Here is a 20,207-nt window from a genome sequence, read left to right as displayed (position 1 = left end):
AAATGGCAACTGGGGACGCCACGGCAGATATGCCTCGAAATGCTGGCTTACAAGAAGAAATTTCCCTTTGTGCAATGGCGATTCAGCCGTTGGTTAGGTCCCAAGAGGTGTGGTTGGAATCAATCTGGATTGCCTTGAGTCTTTGCATAAGGTCTGTACTTCTTTTATATCAGTATCTTTAAATAATGCTACTCGAATAAGAACTCTAAAAGAAAAGGTGGAGGGTGTTTTGACGAAGCAGACTAATTTGGAAACAGAAATGGCTAAAATATTAGATCAACAAGCTCAAGTCTCTGGGGATCGTTTATTACTCCATCAGAAAATAGAAAACTTAGAGAACTTATCAAGAAATTTGAATTTACGCATATTAAATTTTCCAAAATCTCAATTACTCCAAGAGACATGTTTGTTCAATTTCTAAGAGAGATTTATAAATACTCAAAGCAATCTCTTCCACCTTTACAGAAAATATATTACTTGATTATGAAGCCAAATCAACAACAAAATGTTCCAATACCATAGGATAATTTAACTGAAACACTTGATATAACGGACTTTTTGGAACAATCAAAGGAGAATATTGAAACTAGAGCAACTTTAATTGTGTCATTTGTATTTCTACAAGATAAAGAAGCTTTGTTAAGACTTTACTTTAAATATATTCATCCAGAGTTTAAAGGCAATAAAGTTTCAATATTCCCAGATGGATACAACAGAGAAGGAAAAAATTCCTGGATATGAAGCAAGACTTATTGGACATTAAGGCTTGTTTTCAATTAAGATTTACTTGCAAGTGTTTATTAACTTTGAAAGATAAAGAGATACATATTCTTTGAACCGGAACAACTACTATAGTCTTGATTGTGATGAAAAGAAAAACACATTTTTTTTCTTTCTGAATTGCTATATATTGGTGTATCTTTGTATAATAATGAAAATTAATATAAATATAAAAAAAATACACAAAAGCAGAAAAATGGTGAGAAACTATGGTAGCTCAGTGGCAGCATAGTGTTGACATGCAGAAGACATGTTCGATTCCCAGGGCCTGCTTCTGCTCTGAGCACGCAGAGAATACTGTGGTGGTTACATTCATAGCCCTTAGTGGAGGAGGCTTGTCAGGTATCACATAATGATATCTATTAACTGAACACAGAATGTGTATGTAATAGTTTCCAGACAGTCACGGTCTGCAGTACTTACCCAAGGTCATTACTTCAAAGCCGGTTCAGATGATTGGTTATAAACTATAACCTAGAACCCTCAGGAAACTTGCAAAATAAAGATTCACAGTAGCACAACCCAACAGACAAGTTCAAAATGAGCTGGAAATATAAGGGAGTAAGAAAAAACCACAGGACAAAAAGAAAGAACTGATAAAAGGAATGCATTAAGAATCAACATTCTCCTGTAAATATTATCTGAACATTTCAGGTCAACAGTCAGTCATGGCAACCAGCAAAATACTAGCCATAGCATTTTAAAAACATGCATATATTCCATTGCCAATATATGCTTACAGTGGTACGGAATATACACATCAGTGGATGGCCATAGCTGCTATTCATATAAAAGACAGTAATCAACGCTATTTGGATAATTTTGAGTCTTGTTCTGGCTCTGCTCTGTGTTATTTATTTACTAAGAAGATTTAGTAACTGCCTTTATGAAGAGATTCACCCAAGTGTACAACAGATACAGATTAACATAAAAAAAAAAAACTTACAACTTTGTTAAACAGCATATTAGTAAAATGACCAACAAAATACAATAAATGAGAAACTTGAAAACTGCAAATTGAAACCTAATAGGACTACAGGATCAAAAATAAACACACTTGACAGCACTGAAATGCAAACAACAGAGATATAATACACTGTCAGCGTAATACTAATTAAACATCTAATAAGCACGCTTTAGAACATTCAAATAACACTGCTACGATCCTAATGCTTTAATATAATACAGCTTACCATATACCTGAGGGGCCAAGTGCAGATATATAGATGGGGACAAGATGCATGGTACAGAGTCAGTAAGGGTAAGTAAATGGGTGGCTAAACTCAAGACAAGTTCTTTACACAGTTTAGGAACTGATCTGTGGTGTTGCAAGTCATGTCAGGTGCAGAAGTGTACAGTCAGTCACCCTATGTATTAAAGGCTAGGGAGAAAAGCCAGGCTATCACCTGCTTCCTGAAGTAGAGATAGCTTCAAGTTTTATGAAGCCCCTCTGGCAGGACTGGCGCTAGGGTTTCAGGCACCACCCTGCAGCCTACAGGTTGGCGCTCTCTACCCATCCAGCATCTCCTCTCTCGTTTCTCTTCTCAACCCCTCCCACTGTCTATCACCTCTCTCTCCTCCCCTCAGTGAGAGCAACACAAACTCCACTACCAGACACCTGCCCCCTGTGCTTTTTTTGTAGAAAAAAAAAGGTATTGGTACTCATTATGGGTAACCTTAGGGAGGGATCACTATGGTTCTGCCCCTACAGTAGCCACACCCCTTTTACCAGCCATGGCACGCATATAAACAGGCATCATTGAAAATATTACACTAGTATAGAAGAAAAATAACTTGGGATTTTATTTCATTATAAATAATTTCTGTAAGCTGTTACAGCTCCAGTATACCCAAAATGACAAAACAAAGTAGCACACAGACCAGGAACTAGGAGAATAGTTTTGCCAAACCTGAAACACAGAATGTTATCAAAATCTCAGAAGCTAACAAACATCCCTATTTAGACACTGGGCCTTGCAGTCACACATGCAGAACAGAAATAGCCCCTGTTCAAATTCTTCAAAAATTAACCTGAAAAACAATACCAGAAAAACAGAAACATGTTTCCTCCTATAAAGTGCAAAATAAGACAGCAGATGTAAATTCTCAAATTGGACATATTTTCCAAACACTAAAAGAAAAAGAAAAAGATTTTTTTTCTACCTTTGTTGTCTGGTGACTGCTTTTCTGATCATGTTGGTCCCAGTCTCTGATTTTACTGCTCTCTACCTGTTCTCTTAACTCCATTTCCAAGGCTTCCTGTCCATTTATTTCTTTATTTTCCTCCTTGCCCTACATCCATAAGTAAAAGCTGGGTCCTCTGTGGACTTGACTGGAAGAGTGGATCCAGCTTTTGCCTATTTTCTCCATCCATGTGCAGTTTCTCCTCTCTTCCCTTTCCCTCATCTGCATCCAAATGCATCTCCTTCCTCTCTCCCCTCCATCCATCCATGTCCAGCAACTCCCCTGCCCTCCCCTCCATCCATGTCCAGCAACTCTCCTCTCTCCCCTGCCCTCCCCTCCATCCATCCATGTCCAGCAAATTTCTCCCCTGCCCTCCCCTCCATCCATACATGTCCAGAAATTCTCTCTCCTCTGCCCTCATCTCCCATCCTTCCAGTCCAGAATTCTCCTCTCCCCTGTCCTCCCCCTCCTATTCATGTCCAGCAATTCTCTCTCAATGCCATCCATGAACAGCATGATTCTCCTCTCTCCACTTCCCTCCCATGTTCAGAAATTCTCCTCTCTCCCCTGCCCTCTCCTTCCATGTCCAGCAATTCTCCTCTCCTCTCTTCCCTGCCCTCCCCTTCCATGTCCAGCGATTTGCCCCAGCCCCACCTGCCCTCCTTTTCATCACCCCACCTTCCTTTTCAGCCCTCGTTCCAGCCTTGGCTTCCCTTCTCAGCTATTGCTAGTTCCAGTTCCAACCTCAGCCCCCTACCTGCCCACCCTCTTCTCCCGTGACAGCCCCCTTTTGTTCCTGCCACCCTGCCTTTAAATCTGTTTTTTCTCAAAGTCAAAGCAGTAGCGGCCATGAAAGAAGCAGGCTTGCCTCAAGCCTTCCCTTCCTTCAGTGTCCAGTCCTCGCGGAAATAGGAAATTACATCAGAGGAAGGTAGGACACAAAGGGAAGGGAGGGCTAGAGGCGAGCCTGCTTCTTTCACTACCTTTGAGGTAAAATAGATTTAAACGCAGGGCAACAGGAACAAAAAAAGGGGCTGTCGCAGAAGCTAAGGGCAGCCAGATGCGTACCGGGGGTTGCGGCTGGAACTGTGAGTCACCAGCAAGCATGACTTGTGGTACCCTCCAGAGGTCAGTGCCCACTGCCATGCTTACCGCGTTTACCGTGTTGTGACGGCCCTGCCTTCTGTGAGTAAATTCTACAGCATGGGGGCTACTCCTGAGAACACTCGCTGGTGGGTATCACATCACAGAATTTCTTATGATGAGGGGCAGATTGTGATAATCCCTGAGAAGATCTTAGAGGTCTCAAAGGTGTGTAAAGGGCTAACTTATTCTAAGTACTCTGGCCCATTTTGTCTGATGGTCTTGAAAATCAAACAGTTTTAAATTTAGCCCTGTAAGATACTGGTGGCATCCAGTGTAGTCTTTGAAGGAAGGGTGTGATGTGGTCAGGCCACTTGCAGCCTTCTATAAGTCACACTGCAGCATTCTGAAATAGTCTGAGCTGATGCAAACTTTTCGTTTTGATCAGTGTACAGGGCATTACAGTAGTCTAGTTATGATATTACCATGGCATGGACCACTGTGGTCAGACTCGTCTTTCCAATATATGGAGAGAGATTTTGTAGCCCATTGTGGAGTAGCTACCAAAAAGGCAAAATATAATACTAGGAATTAACCCTCCTCTTTTACCCACTCCCTAGTTCCCCATTTCCTTCCTCTGTACTCACCCTCTCAGCTCTTACCTACCCTCCACGGCCTCTCATGCCTTCATTAGCCCCAGGTTCCATCCCTTCTCTTGTAGCTTCGACCTTATCTCTTATACTCTACCCAGTCTCCTGTTTCTTTCACCATCTTTTTAACCCCATTTCCACTCTCATTCAAACCCTTCAGAAACTTATTCCCTTCCTCTCATACCCGTCTCCAGTACCCTTAAGCTCCAATGCCTCTCATCCCCTCTGTCTTCCAGGTCATTAACACTGTATCAGCCTTTCCCCACACTTCGGGCCAGATGCACTAAACAATCGTTAGAGCCCTTCCCTTACCGATTCCCTTAGCGAATCGGTAAGGAAACAGCATGCATTAAGGGAAGGGAATGCAAATGAGCTGCTCGTTGTAGCTCACTTGCATTCTCTATTCTATCGTTAAACAGTCGGCCAATTGGCCAGTCGAGCATGCGCAGAGCAGCCAAGCGTTATGCTGACTGCTCTGTGCATGCCAAATACGTCTCCCTGTGCCACCCGAAGATGCCGCTGCTCACCATCTCCGATGCAGCTCGATCCAGAGGACAGTGCAGTTGAGGACGCCCATCCAAAAAAAAAACCCTCCATTTTGGCCGTCATTCCCCCCTCCCCCTGCAATAATAAAAACATCTTTTTTGGCAGTGCTTCACTCAGCTGAGGGACCTGGAAGTCCCTGCGCTAAACGCACTGCGATTGGCTCAGAGACTTCCAGGTCTCTCAGCTGAGAGAAGCACTGCCAAAAAAGACGTTTTTATTATTTGGGGGGGAGGGGGGAATGACGGCCAAAATGGACATTTTTTTGGGATGGGCATCCTCAACTGCACTGTCCTCTGGATCGAGCCAAATCGGGGGGGGGGGGGTGAGCAGCGCGGCGTCTTGGGGGGAGGGAAATGATGGCCAAAATGGATGGGTTTTTTTTATAGGCGTCCTCAACTGCACTGTCGAGCCGCATCGGAGGGGGTGAGCGGCGTGGCATCTTGGGGGGGGGGGGTGATGGCCAAAATAGATGTCTTTTTTTAAAGCGGAGCGCTATTTTTTTTTTTGTTACTTTTGTAGCAGTTTTTCAATTCCGTACATTTTCCAGTGTTTAGGCATTCTGAAAAGGTTAGTGCATCTCATTACAATAGGGTTTCTACACAATTTGCTCATCTGCATTCCATTTTCGTTAGCTTAGCTGCTGTCATCGGAAAAAAGTCTTTAGTGCATGCCAGGGTTTACTACTTGCTCATTAATGGCTCATTAAGTTTAGTGCATCTGGCCCTTAATCTGATCTTTTTTTTTTTACACTCACATTCTACCTACCAATCACCAGGTCCTCATTATCCCCTTGAAATGGTCACTCTCTCTCTTCCATCCATAATTCCCTCCTGCCCTCCTAATACTCTCCCACTCAGTTGCTAAGTCCTTCCTTCCTCTCTCTCTTCTCTCCTCCAGTACCTGCAATGTAAGCAGGCTGCCTCCTGCCAATCAGAGAGATTTCCCCCAACCACATCCCACCTCCTAATACAATTTTCTATTTCTGTGAGGATGCCATTTTACACCTGAAGCAAGATAAGGCAGGAGCACAACAGGAACGCTCCTGTCCCCTTTCACCTGGCCACCAGGGATGACCCCGAAGGGTTTTTAGGGGAGAGGGAAAGAACCAGATTGGTCATTTAGCTATGCGAGGAACAGCATCCACAAACTTCTGGTTTTCAGTTACCAAAGATAGGACTGCACAGAGGCTGTCCTATATGGCTGCTTAGCTATGTGGGGAATGGCACTAAATATGACTTCTGCCTGCAAAACTGCTGACTCCTCACCGACTCCACCATTCCACTACCTGGTTTTTGAATGGGTAGTTAGGAGACGATATTTAGCAGCACTACCCAGTTAAGAGCCACTGCAGACGTTCAGTGGCTTTTAACTGGGTAGTGATCTGAAGCCAGCGACGAGCGTACTTAGCATAGTTTAACCAGGTAGGAGCTCCTTATGCCCAATTAAACCATTTGGAAAAAAAATCAGGCCATAATAGTTAAGATAATGCACATACAGTGATTTACATTTACAGCAGTGGAACCTTGCAACTTAAGACATTTTTAGTCCATTAGGATCCAGTTTTCTTGAAAATAGTTGTAGTTTTACCTCCTAGTGTAAAATAGAGACTGGGCTGTACAATTACGGGAGGGGGGAGGAGAACCACACACACACACTTTACAGCAGTTTAAATTGAACAACTTTCTGCAGGTTGAATGCATCATGTATGTTAATATGCATCCTTTACCAAAACCAATATTCTCCTTAGAAAGGTCACGGCACACAGCATCTGACATACCAAGAAAAGCGCTGAGGGGTTAGTCTGCTAGTTTCTCTCAAATAAATAAATGGGAAATAATAACCCTTAAATTCTTATATAGCGCCTATTGGTTTGCTAGTAACAGTATTTCCCCATCTCAGGCCAAATGAATGGCTTGTACACATATATATTCTTTATTCATTAGGATATTTTCTGCAATAGGATTGTATAAGTATCCAACCACCACCAAATACAATTATTCTGTCCTAAATTCAATGATTCATTTTTAGCGGTGAAACGCCACATAGGAGCAGAGGGTGACAAACTTGACTTCCAGCCTGGGAGAGATTGCTCAAAAGGTTCTTTCAAGAGGTCTGTGTTTCGGTGGATGCAACCACCTGCCTCAGGGGTCACAAGAAATAGTCTATGTAAACAGAATTTGAACCCGGGGCAACAGATGAATACAGATTCCAGGATAAAAGACTATATACAGTGTGCAGCTTGTAACACCTGTTCTTCAGTTTTCTAGATGTTGCAGACCCAATACCAAACCAACCCTAGCCTTCTAATTACCAATGTGCCGCAAAGGCTGCTAATTTATCTGTATGCATAAAGAGATTTATCACAATAAGCTTTTAGAAAATGTAACAATTATGCTCTAGGATGAATCTCTTTCCTGCACATGCTGTGGAACACCACTAGGTTCCTTTCAAGTCATCCATGGAGGAATATGTTTCTGTAGCAACAAGCATAGATGATTAGATGGGAAAAGGAAATAAGAAGGCATGGAGCAGGAAGAAAATGTTCTCCCTCTAAGATCTTTCTTTGTACACTAGACTAAAATGTACCCTTCACACTGAACCTAAATACTCACTGACCGATATTCAGTATTATTTAACAGGAATGGCTCCTGGCAGGATAAATAACACTTAGATGGCTAACCATATTCAGTGGGAGATAGCTGGTTATCTCCACTCAATATTTGTGGTTAGTACATAGCAGCTAGCCAAATATCTGCAAATATTCAAGCTCTGGCTGGAAAAGTTTAGCAGCCAAATCGGACTGCAGTTCTATCTTTGACCACTATAAGCTTTACCGGCCTGCACTGAATATTCATTTAGCTGGCCAAATAAAACTGGATATTCAATGTCGGTCACCAGAAAAAAAGCCTGGCATTGAACATCCGGGGTCAGCAGCGATCACAACAGTTATGCGGGCTGCCTCCTGAGGTCCAAATATTGGACCCTCAAAAGCTAATTTTTGCAAATACTAAGGAAAAAAAACAAAAGATTAAGGATATACAGTCACAGGAACTCAAAGACCCCCCCCCCCCCCCCAAAAAAAAAAAAAGCAGTTTGGGGGCCCTTTACTAAGCTGTCCTAAGAAATGGACTTTGTGTGTCCTTGACGCAGGACTTTCCCATGTGCTAAGCCCATTTCTAGCACAGCCATAAATTCGGCCTTTTCCTATTATATCTCCTTCTAGCCATGCGCTAATGTTAGTGTTAGCACGTGCCCTTTTAAAAAAAAGTTAATGTGGAAACACTTTCCACCTTCTTTTTAAGAGATGCTAAAGGCTCCTGCTTTAAGTCTGCATTAATCAGTAAACACATGGTAATATCAGCGCATTAGCTGGTTAACACTTCCACACCCATTCTCCATGCATTCCCCAATCCCCACCCACACCACACCTCCTCTTACAAATAAACAGAAAAAATTATCGCACAATTAACACACGCAAAATAGTAAATTATCGCTTTAATATGTCCTCCAATAAGTTTTTCGGTGCATTACGACAGTTTTAGGGCTTAACTCACCTTCATAAAAATGGCCCCTTAGTAACCAACAAGGAACTTATGTTTTTTTGTTTTGTTTTTTTGATAGATAGATAGGTATGGAGAATGGTAGTTTGAAAAATTATAATCAAATTTTCTACTTAAACAGTTAAGCTTTCGTAAGAGAATCAAGTTAATTTTCTGCCAATGCAAAGATGCTAACTATGTTCTGCCAATGCAAAGATGTTGAACTAGTTCAACAAATACACATCAAAATCAACATGGTGAGAGAAGCCTTTATATTTTTAAGCAAGTTAGCGAAAAGAAGCATCCAGGGGACCATCAGACCTAGGGGTTGCAATTTAATGCATCCTACCCCTAATATACTGTGATCTTCCAGTAGGTGAGAATTTATTGTTGTGATGCAATGCAAGGTTCTCTAGTTAAAGAGTGTGGGGGGGGGGGGGCACCAAGGAGTGGATGCAGAAAACTAGCACAGACAGAAGCACACAGATGAGATCTGTGCACATGTTTCAGGGCATACAGGGCTAGATTCTATATTTCACGCATTTAAAAAAAAAAATTGGCGCTGAAAAAAAAAATTTTTTTGCCTAGGCATACTTTATACAAAATTTCCAGACGGTTTACAGAATATGCCGAAAGCCCGTCCACGCAACTAAGTTTATAGTCACGGCTTGGTGTAAATGCTGACAACTAAATAAGGAATGGACCAAGTGTATTCTATATCACCGTGCAAAGATTTTAGAAACGCCCATAACCCCGTCTATTCCACGCCCCCTTTCAACTTAGTATTTACGCATATCACTGAATACACTTGACAGTTTGGCATGTAAATTCTAATTGCCAATTAGCATCAATAATTGCCTGGTAATTGGCAATTATAAGCGCTGATTGGCTTGTTAACTAAGTTGCATGCGCAAATACAAAATAGGACAGGATTTCCGTGTTTAACTTAATTTGTGCTAGATAGAATCCAGGGGACAATGCAGAAAAGGGTTTTGCACAAAGTTAACATAGTAACATAGTAGATGACGGCAGAAAAAGACCTGCATGGTCCATCTAGTCTGCCCAAGATAAACTCATATCTTGAATTTGTACCTGTCTTTTTCAGGGCACAGACCATATAAGTCTGCCCAGCAGTATTTCCCGCCTCCCAACCACCAGTCCCGTCTCCCATCACCGGCTCTGGTACAGACCATATAAGTCTGCCCTCCCCTATCCTAGCCTCCCAACCACCAACCCCTCTTCCCCCCACCTGCTCCGCCACCCAATTTCAGCTAAGTGGAGTACAACCTGCTACACTAATTATAGATTTTGTTTTAGTCGGACCGGGATTGGATTTTGAAAACTTTCTTTAAACCCTGAGTAAAACCTTACACTAAGACATCAGCGCACAGGATATTAAAACAAGCAGTAATAAGGCTATTAGCTATTCAACCCCAATGCAGAAAAATATGCAGAAGATTTTAAGATGAACATAGCACAATAACTCTTCTGCAGCAGGGCCTGTGAGGAATTAACACCAGTTTCTTCTTTTTTCTGCAAGCATAACAGTGCCCAAAACTTTAACACAGAATGGGAAGTGATGGTTCAATACACAAGTCCAAGTGGAAAAAAAGATTTAACATATATCAGAATGCTATTCTGCACATAAAATTGAGATGCTGATTATTTAACCACAGAAAAGCTTTCCAGCACCTGCGCAGATATGTACTGCCACTCAGTGGCGTAGCAAGGGCAGGGCGGTGGGGGCGGTCCGCCCCGGGTGTCGGCGGGTGTGGGGTGCTCCATCGAGAGCCAACAGCTCTCGTCTCCTGCCGCTACCCAGCTTTTTTTTTTAATCCATTGCAGCGACGCAGGCAGCGCTTCCCTTCTGCCCTGTGAAGGAGAAAATCGCATCGCTGGCGTCGGCCCTTCCCTCGTGTCCCGCCCTCGAGGAAATAGGAAGTTACCTCAGAAGAGGGCGGGACACAACGAGGGAAGGGCCGACGCCAGCGACGCGATTTTCTCCTTCACAGGGCAGACGGGAAGCGCTGCCTGCGTCGCTGCAATGGATTAAAAAAAAAAAAGCAGGGTAACGGCAGGAGACGAGAGCTGTCGGCTCTCAACGGAGGGGGCACAGGATGGGACCGGCTCGGGGGAGGGGGGAGCTCAGAGGGGAGAAGGGGATTGGGGAGGGTGGGAGAGCCTAGAGGAGTGCTCAGGGGAGAAGGGGATTGGGGAGGGTGGCGGAGCTTAGAGGGGAGAAGGGGACTGGGGAGGGGTGTGCTCAGAGGGGAGAAGGGGTCTGAAGCTGTAACTGGGGTCTGACAAGGGGGCAGGAGGGAAAATGGATCCATGCCTGGGGCAGGTGGGAGAATGGGTCTGGGGCTGAAAAAGGGGGATGCAAGGCATGTGGTGGATGAAGGGGGCTGAAAAGAGCGGGCAGAGAGAGAAGGGACAGACCCTGGATGGATGGGAGAGGGAGGGCAGACGGATTGAAGGGGCAGAGAGAGAGGGCAGACGGTGGATGGAAGGGGCAGAGAGAGAGGGCAGACGGTGGATGGAAGGGACATTAGAGAGGGCAAACACTGGATGGCAGAGAGCGAAGACAGATGCTGGATGGAAGGAAGACAGTGAAAAGAAGATGAGGAAAGCAGAAACCAGAGACAACAAACTGTTAATAAAATATATATTTTTATTTTTTTGCTTTAGGATATAGTATTGTAGCTGTGTTAATAAATGTTTATAAATAGAACATGTAAATAAGGTAATCTTTTTGTTGGACTAATTTTAATACATTTCGACAACTTTCAGAGAAGAAAACCCCCTTCCTCAGGTCAGGATAGGATACTGTAACAGTACTATACTGTATTGACCTGAGGAAGGAGATTTTGGCCTCTGGAAGCCAAATGTATTAGTTCAATAAAATGGTATTATTTTCTGTATTTGTTTTATTTCTATTTGTTAATTTGTAAAGTGGTGATTGGTATTTGTTAGTTTTTTCAAATTTACATCTGCTGTCTTTATATTTTGCACAGTACTAGGGGACATTTTCTGTTTCTGTGGTGTTGCATTGTATGCAGAGTCTGGCATCGGGGGTTCAGTTTAATTTTTGTCTAAATAGAAAGTTTATGATTACTTATTCTATAGTGGATTAGGGTGTATCTGTGTTTGTGAAAAAGACATGGCTTTCGGTTGGCATTGACTGTGCAGGATTGATGATCTGTACTAATCTGTTTTCGTTTTACAATAGGTGAATTGATGTTCTAGTGCTCACTGTAGTGTTTAAGATGCTTTCCTTTTCCTTGTGTGACTCGTACAAATTACTGCTTATGGTATGGTAGAATTGCTTTATAGGTCCTGAGTGTTTTGTATTCTCGGTATGCCTAGTACTGGATTTGGGGGGGGGGGGGGGGTTAAAAAAATGACCGGCCACGGGTGTCAACTACCCTAGCTACGCCACTGCTGCCACTCATTTTGCTCTAATATGCACACAGCCTCGTGCACATAGATCTGGTATCCTTGCACTGATTAGAACAAGTGCCACATGCTTCAAATGTGCACATTATTAGCTTACTGCATTGGTGAGCACAACTTTTGCATTACATTTGCATTAGAAACTGTGCAGTCATTGACTCACAGCTCTAATATGCAGCTTCTGGCATGGACCCTGAAGCCTCCAGACACCAAGGTACCTTCCCTTAGTATATTTATCTCTTTAACAATGGTTTTAATATGCTGGTATACCAATGATTTTAAAATATCATGTCAGATAGTCAAGGATAAGATTTGTGATATAAGCCTAATTACTAAACATCTTTGTATTTTTTATTCATGCTATTCAGAAGACAGGAGACAAAAGAATCAGTCCCAATTCTAGACCAGTCAAAAAATGAGTCTCAGAGGTTGATGCAGAAATCATGTATTATGGCTGAGTGCACAGCTTCTAATACAAACAAGATGTGAAAGTTTTACTCTCAAATGCAGTAAACTAATGGAATTGCCTGTATTGATCCTACTGATACCGTCACTGTCTAATCTCTGAACATCAAGTTTGACCAAATTGCACTTTGGCTACATTCATATAAGCATGCACTCAATTATAGGAAGTCTCCTATTTTCATGCTCCAAATGGTCTCCTGTAGCTCATCCCATCACCATAGCTGGCAATCTGCTTTCCATGGTTTTGACAGAGTTCTATGTGTTATCCTTGATGATAGAAGGGTGTCCTATCTCCAGGACTATTTTTCAATGGGTTTTTTTTAAGCTACAAATGCTTTATTCTATTCAGCGACTATTTAAGCAAACAGCCCTTCGGGTTCTTATTCAATCACTAGTCCTCTCAGGATTGCACTATTGCAATGCCCTGCTCCAGGACCTTCCCCACAAAGATATTACTACTACTACTATTTAGCATTTCTATAGCGCTACAAGGCGTACGCAGCGCTGCACAAACATAGAAGAAAGACAGTCCCTGCTCAAAGAGCTTACAATCTAATAGACAAAAAAAAAATAAAGTAAGCAAATCTAATCAATTAATGTGAATGGGAAGGAAGAGAGGAGGGTAGGTGGAGGCGAGTGGTTACGAGTCAAAAGCAATGTTAAAGAGGTGGGCTTTCAGTCTAGATTTAAATGTGGCCAAGGATGGGGCAAGACGTAGGGGCTCAGGAAGTTTATTCCAGGCGTAGGGTGCAGCGAGACAGAAGGCACGAAGTCTGGAGTTGGCAGTAGTGGAGAAGGGAACAGATAAGAAGGATTTATCCATGGAGCGGAGTGCACGGGAAGGGGTATAGGGAAGGACGAGTGTGGAGAGATACTGGGGAGCAGCAAAGTGAGTACATTTATAGGTTAGTAGAAGAAGTTTGAACAGGATACGAAAACGGATAGGAAGCCAGTGAAGGGTCTTGAGGAGAGGGGTAGTATGAGTAAAGCGACCCTGGCGGAAGATGAGACGGGCAGCAGAGTTTTGAATAGACTGGAGAGGGGAGAGGTGACTAAGTGAGAGGCCAGCAAGAAGCAGATTGCAGTAGTCTAAACGAGAGGTGACAAGGGTGTGGATGAGGGTTTTGGTAGAGTGCTCGGAAAGAAATTACCATTTACAGGTAATTCAGAACTCTGCTATGCGCCTTCTTACTGGGACAGAGCATTATGATCATATTACCCCTCTCCTTTGTGAAGAGCATCGGCTGCCAGTCATATCAGATTGCCTACAAGTTACTGCTCTTAGGGGGTCTCTTACTAAAGCTTAGCTCAAGTTATCTGGAACAGGGCCCATTTTATTCCTATGGGTCCTGCTGCAGATGACTCAAGCTAAGACTTAGTAAAAGATCCCCTTAGTTCAAAATTCAGGCCAGCCATCCTAATTATCGCGATCTCACACCTTATTGTTCCCCTCGGACACTCCGTTCTTCTCAGGACAGTTTGCTCCATATTCCCTCCCTTCCATACATTAACACTATCATGGGCCCACAGCTATGGAATGCTGCTCCCCTAGCTTTGTGATTGGAGACTTCTTTGCCTATTTTAAGGCTTAGGTTAAGGCCCATTTGTTTGTGGCCGCTTTCAGTTCTAGCTGCACTTCGCTGACTGCCAATTCTACTGCTACCCTCTGCTTTGCTTGTCACCTTTGTTGATGATTTACTGGTATTTCTCTTTTTCCTTCCTATTTTGTTCCTACAATACATGGAGTTTTCTGCTCTTATTATTTATTATAGACTTAAGATGAAAATATCTCTGATGGTTCGCCCCCTGAGTAGTATTATCAAGCGTTTAACCAACTTGAAACTTCAGTATTCAAATAACCACTGTACTTAAATGTGTGCTGTCAGAAAAAGATACAGCATACATCGTGGCAGTACTATGCAGCCTTTTGCTACTGAAGAGCAAAAAAAAAATCCCTTATTTAGCTGACTGACCCTATGTAGTGTATCCCATGATGCACTGCACTGGGTCAGGCACTGTCATTTTGGGAAAATGGCAAAGTGGAGGCAGAAACAACCAGGCATCACTCCTGCCTTTTCTTCAAAGTATGCAGGAGGATGGGGTTGCAAGGGGCCTTTGGAGCAAAAAGTAGAAACAGGCTTTACAGATGATCCTGCAGAAAATCAAACTAACCCTTCTATGCCTCCTATGAGATAGCATTAAAATCCTTGTCTTGTCTATGGAAAACTTGAAGGCAGAGCACTTCTCTGTATTGGGGCAGAATAGCTAATAACTTCATTAGCTTTCATTTTAGAATGCTGTGCACTGGTGCCCTATGCACAGAGTCAAGCAAAGCAAAAAAAAAAAAAACCCTGCAATAGCTTGTTAAGTAAGTTCAAAAATATTAAAGTTGTGGAAATTGTCCCGCAGACCTCAGCAGTGACTCGTTGGGTCACTGCCCAGTGACTCACTACAATCATCACTGGCCTTCCAAACTTTAATAAATTCTTAGAAAACTTTGAAACTTTTTAATGTGAGAAATGAAAGCTACTTAGCTTCATTAGCAGATTTAATCAAGCATGAACGGACCCACACCAACATGGTTCATGTTTTGGGAACCTGCTTCAGGGTCTGGTCCTCAAACGCCTCAGCTCACAGTTATTCATCAACTGATTTTCAAAAATCAGGACATTGCAATAGTACAATCCTGTGAGGACTAGTGAATGAAAATCAGTTGATGTAATAACTATGAAGCGAGACATTTGAGCACCAGAACCTGAAGCAGGTTCACGAAACATGGACCATGACGGTGTAGGTCTATTCACGCTTGATTAAATCTACTAACAAAGCTAAGTAGCTTTTACTTCTGAAAAATTAAAAACTATAAAATCATAACAAGTTCCAAAGTTTTGAATGTACTAAAGTTTGGAAGACCAATGACAATTGTAGTGAGCCACTGGGCAGCGATCCAGTGTGAAACGAGTCACTGCTGAGGGTCTGCAGGTCAATTTCCACAACTTTAATAGTTTTGAACTTATTTAACAAGACAGTGCAGGGCTCTTTAAACAGTGGGGACAATCAATCTAAGCAATTAAAGTTTGACTACCTAAATTGCTTATATGCACAGAATCATGCAGAATTATATTTTGGGGGAACACCACTCTGCATTGCAAACCCATAAAATTGTGCAGATATCACCTAAACCCATGGCAACATCTGTGCAAACTTTCAGTATCAGCCCTTCAGAAAGAAGAGCAAAGATCAGACAGCAATATGGTATTTTTAGAGATACCATACAACTGCAGGCTTAAACAATTGTTATTAAAGACCACAAAGGGAGGCCTGTCTTCCAAAAGCAATACAGGTGCTCTGTCCACGTATTATACTCTTAATACAGAAGAAAAAAATGTAAATTATATGGTTAAAAAAAAAAAAAAAAAAAAAAAAAAAAAGAGTAATTTGATATCCCTATTTGTAATAAATATAAATAAAACAAAACAGAAAACACAACAGAGCTGCCTTTGAAAGCTAAGCAAAGTGTTACCTTATTTTCCTCTCTCTGTTTCATTTTATTTCTATTATATGTGGACCCACATGGCTACCACACCACTTTACTCAAGATCCTTATTTGGCACCATTAAACGATAACTGCTATCTCTAGCTTCTGTTCACATCAGCAAATCCTGTATTACCAACACTAAGGTATTATTGATAATTCTGCTTAGAAGCTATTACAATAGAATATACCTTACTGTAAACAACTATTAGGATGTAAATTATTCTGGAAACAGATTAAAAATTGTCATGCCAAGAAAGTTAGCTGAAGCTGTATAAAATCTCACTGTTAATGTGAACTGGTAGAGGACAGTTTATCAGCTAATGTATCATCACTACCCACCAGCCCACTTTCTATCCTTTTGAGTGCAGATCCTCGAGTACCCCCAATATTGAACAAAATCCTTCACTAAATCCAAGGAGGAATCATCAACTTTGACTTTAGCACTTCCAACCGTCTTGACATTGTGCCTGTAGCATATACCGATCCCAGACCCCAGTAATGCAGCAAAGCTATGGCAAGCATCATCATGACCCTACATACCAGTTTATACATCCATCACTAATCCACAACACATCACCACATCCTCTCTTATTCTGATTGTCTTATCTCCATAATTGCTTGATTAGATCGACTTGTTAGCCTCCATATCTTTGTAACACCAATTGTATCTTTTGTACCCTGAAAAGGTGATTCCATAACAGGTCTTTGTAAGCCACATTGAGCCTACAAATAGGTGGGAAAATGTGGGATACAAGTGCAATAAATAAATAAATAAATAAATATAGCTATCAGGCAAAGTGAATCTAGTTGTCTTACCCTCCTATTCACCATTTTTCGGCCCACAAAAAAAATAGCTAAATTACTATGTGCGTTTCTCCTGCAGGGTCACTGACAGCTTTGCTCTCCTGCAAGTAAACCTGTGTGCTGCTGACATGCGGAACAAAGGCGGCAGCGGCAGGAAATTTACACTGTGACTGAAGCCTCTCTCGGCACATTATATGCAAAGACAAAAAAAAAAAAAAAGAGTCACACACGGCTCTAGGGAAATAAAAGTGAATTAAATGAGAAGCACTGCAGGCGAGTCCCGTAAATTCAGGGCGCCGCCGCGTGCACACTTACAGCACTGGAGAGGGAGGGAGAGAGAGAGAGAGAGGGTTCACGGGAGCAGCCGCAACACCGTTTTCTACTCACCAAGAGGCTGAAGCCCCAACGAAACATCGCGATGCCCTGCAGGATCCGCCGGCGGGACGGGGAGCTCCGTGGCGAGCAGAGGCTGAGCCCCAGCCTCAGAGCGCGGCGGCCGCCGCCACCCCCGGCAACATCGCTTGGGCGCCACCGCGGTACACAGGAGCCAAGACCGAAGCTGGGGAGCCAGCTACACCGGCTCCCCCACACCTCAACGACGGAGCCTGTGAGTTAGAAGCTCAGCCTTGTCACCGGGTCCGACGCTCACGGGGGAAAACCGCTGCAGACTAGTACCGGCACCACCAACCACAAACTCCACACACTCCGCCAGCTCACTTCCACTTTCTACCGCCTCCTCCGGTGCCGCCCTCTCTCCCAACTACCCCTCCTTCGCGCATGCCTACGCCATACGCTGGGCGGGGCCTCCTCCTTTCCACCCCGCCCCGCTTCAGTGCTCTCTGCTGCGGCTCGTCGCTGCGTTCTGCTGGGAAAGGTAGTTCCGAGGCTGCTCGCGCGAGCCGCCTGATCTGAGGTTTGAATGGAAGGCTCTGCGTGGGGCTCTCTTCGGTTATGCGCGATCATCACCTTTTATCAGTGGTCATTTGCTCACTGAACTTTTTAGAGCTCATTTCTGTTGCAGCTCACTGGAACTTTTTAGAGCTCATCTCCCATGCAGCAATGGAAGGGGGAACTCCTGGTCCAGTACTTTATATAAAGCTCTGTACATCTAGGAGCCCTTTTACTAAGCCGCATAGGTGCCTACGTGCTTCAATTTTGAGCTACCGCATGGCCCCGCTGTAATTTCATTTTCTACGTGCATCCACTAAGCGTGCCAGACAGTGGCGTTCCTAGGCTGGCTGACAACCGGGATCGCCGATGCGCCCCCCCTGACTAAATTACACCCCCCCCCCGGGTGCATTTTTACCTGCTGGGGGGGTGCCACGCGCCTGTCGGCTCTGAGTCCGCTCATTCCCTGCTGCTCCCTCTGCCCAGGAACAGGAAGTAACCTGTTCCGCGCAGAGGGAGCAGCAGGGAGGGAACGAGCAGACTCGGCCAACAGGCATGCGGCACCCCCCCCCCCCAGTGGCGTGCACTCGGAGCGGACCGCCCCCACCCCCTTGGTATGCCACTGGTGCCAGAAATTTTCCGGCGCACGGCGCTAACCATGTGCCAACACCTGTAACACTATTTGAAAATTTACAACAGAAAACAATTTCTTCAATCTTTGCAGTAATCTCAACCTGAAAAAGCTTTTTGAATAACTTTCTTAATTTGTGGTCTAATGGATAATTTGGAATCCAGTATAACTCCAAAATATTCATACTCTGAAGCTTGTTGTGATTTCAGGATCAGCAAAATTCACTTAGGGCGTCTTTTACTAAGGCGCGCTCTCATGTTTAGTGCGCAGTGGGTGCACTAAACATTAGAGATGCCCATAGGAATGCATTCCAATTAATAGACCAATGTAGTATATATATGTGGGGACTAAAGTGTAGATATAACATACATGGAGGGGCATAATCGATTGAAAACGTCTATCTCCATGGGCATTTATCTCCGAGAACGGGTCCGTGAAGGGGCGGACCGAACCGTATTTTCGCAAAAAATAGACGTCCATGTTTTATTCAACAATATGTGAGCTGGGCGTTTTTGGTTTTCATCGATAATGGAAAATGAAAGTGCCTAGCTCAAAAACGAATAAATCCAAGGCATTTGTTCGTGGGAGGGGCCAGGATTCGTAGTGCACTGGACCCCCTCACATGCCAGGACACCAACCGGGCACCCTAGGGGGCACTTTTACCAAAAAAAAAAAAAGGTAAAAGAGCTCCCAGGTGCATAGCACCCTTTCTTTGTGTGTTGAGCCCCCCAAATCCCCCTCAAAACCCACTGCCCACAAGTCTACACCATTACTATAGCCCTAAGGGGTGAAGGGGGGCACCTACATGTGGGTACAGTGGGTTTGGGGGGGTTGGACGACTAATAAGCATTAAGCAGCACAATTGTAACAGGTGGGGGGGGGATGGGCCTGGGTCCACCTGCCTGAAGTCCACTGCACCCCCTAACAACTGCTCCAGGGACCTGCATACTGCTGCCAGGGAGGTGGGTATGATGTTTGATGGTGAAAATAAAAAGTTGTGAAACATCATTTTTTTTGTGGTGGGAGGGGGTTAGTGACCACTGGGGGAGTCAGGGGAGGTCATCCCCGATTCCTTCTGGTGGTAATCTGGTCATTTAGGGCACTTTTTGGGCCTTATTCATGAAAAAACAGGGTCCAGGAAAAGTGCCCTAAATTCTAGCTACAAACGCATACTTTTTTTCCATTATCGGCGAAAGGCGCCCATCTCTGTTCGGGTGATAACCATGCCCCAGTCCCGCCTTCACCACGCCTCCGACATGCCCCTGCCAACTTTGTACGCTTCCGCGATGGAGTGCAGTTGAAAACGTCCAAGTTCGGCTTTCGATTATACCGTGTTATTCGTTTTTGTGAGATAAACGTCCATCTCCCGATTTAGGTCGGAACTTGGGCGTTTTTCTCGTTCGATTAGAAGCAGGATGGTGTCCCAAACATTCATTCTTCAACAATCAATTTTCTCCATGAGTAATATCAAAATGTATAGTTTTTTATGGGGATCATCAGATATTACTGCAGTTCACACCATAGAAACTCAGCGTTCCTTCATTTGAAAAATGGTTGTGGTGCAAATCGTCATTAGATCACCATTAATTTTTTCAGTTGTGCGTTATGCACCTGGGGGGGGGCTCTTTCGCGGGGGGGGGGTGTCT

General features: G+C 43.7%; 1 protein-coding gene across 1 annotated transcript in view; it reads right to left on the bottom strand.

The window, feature by feature from the left end:
* The window catches only part of ATP11C (ATPase phospholipid transporting 11C), a 265,355-nt gene extending 247,589 nt beyond the window's left edge, over positions 1–17,766 (bottom strand). The window contains exon 1 of the mRNA XM_030210362.1: positions 17,430–17,766. Within this exon, the coding sequence (XP_030066222.1) occupies positions 17,430–17,456 (27 nt within the window). The 5' untranslated portion in view covers positions 17,457–17,766. The remainder of the gene's footprint in view (positions 1–17,429) is intronic.
* Between the last annotated feature and the right edge of the window lie 2,441 nt (positions 17,767–20,207).

Source organism: Microcaecilia unicolor, chromosome 7 (assembly GCF_901765095.1).
Source record: "Microcaecilia unicolor chromosome 7, aMicUni1.1, whole genome shotgun sequence".
Taxonomy (NCBI): Eukaryota; Metazoa; Chordata; class Amphibia; order Gymnophiona; family Siphonopidae; genus Microcaecilia; species Microcaecilia unicolor.
The sequence above is the reverse complement of the archived record's forward strand: the minus strand, read 5'-3'. Positions and strand labels throughout refer to the sequence as shown.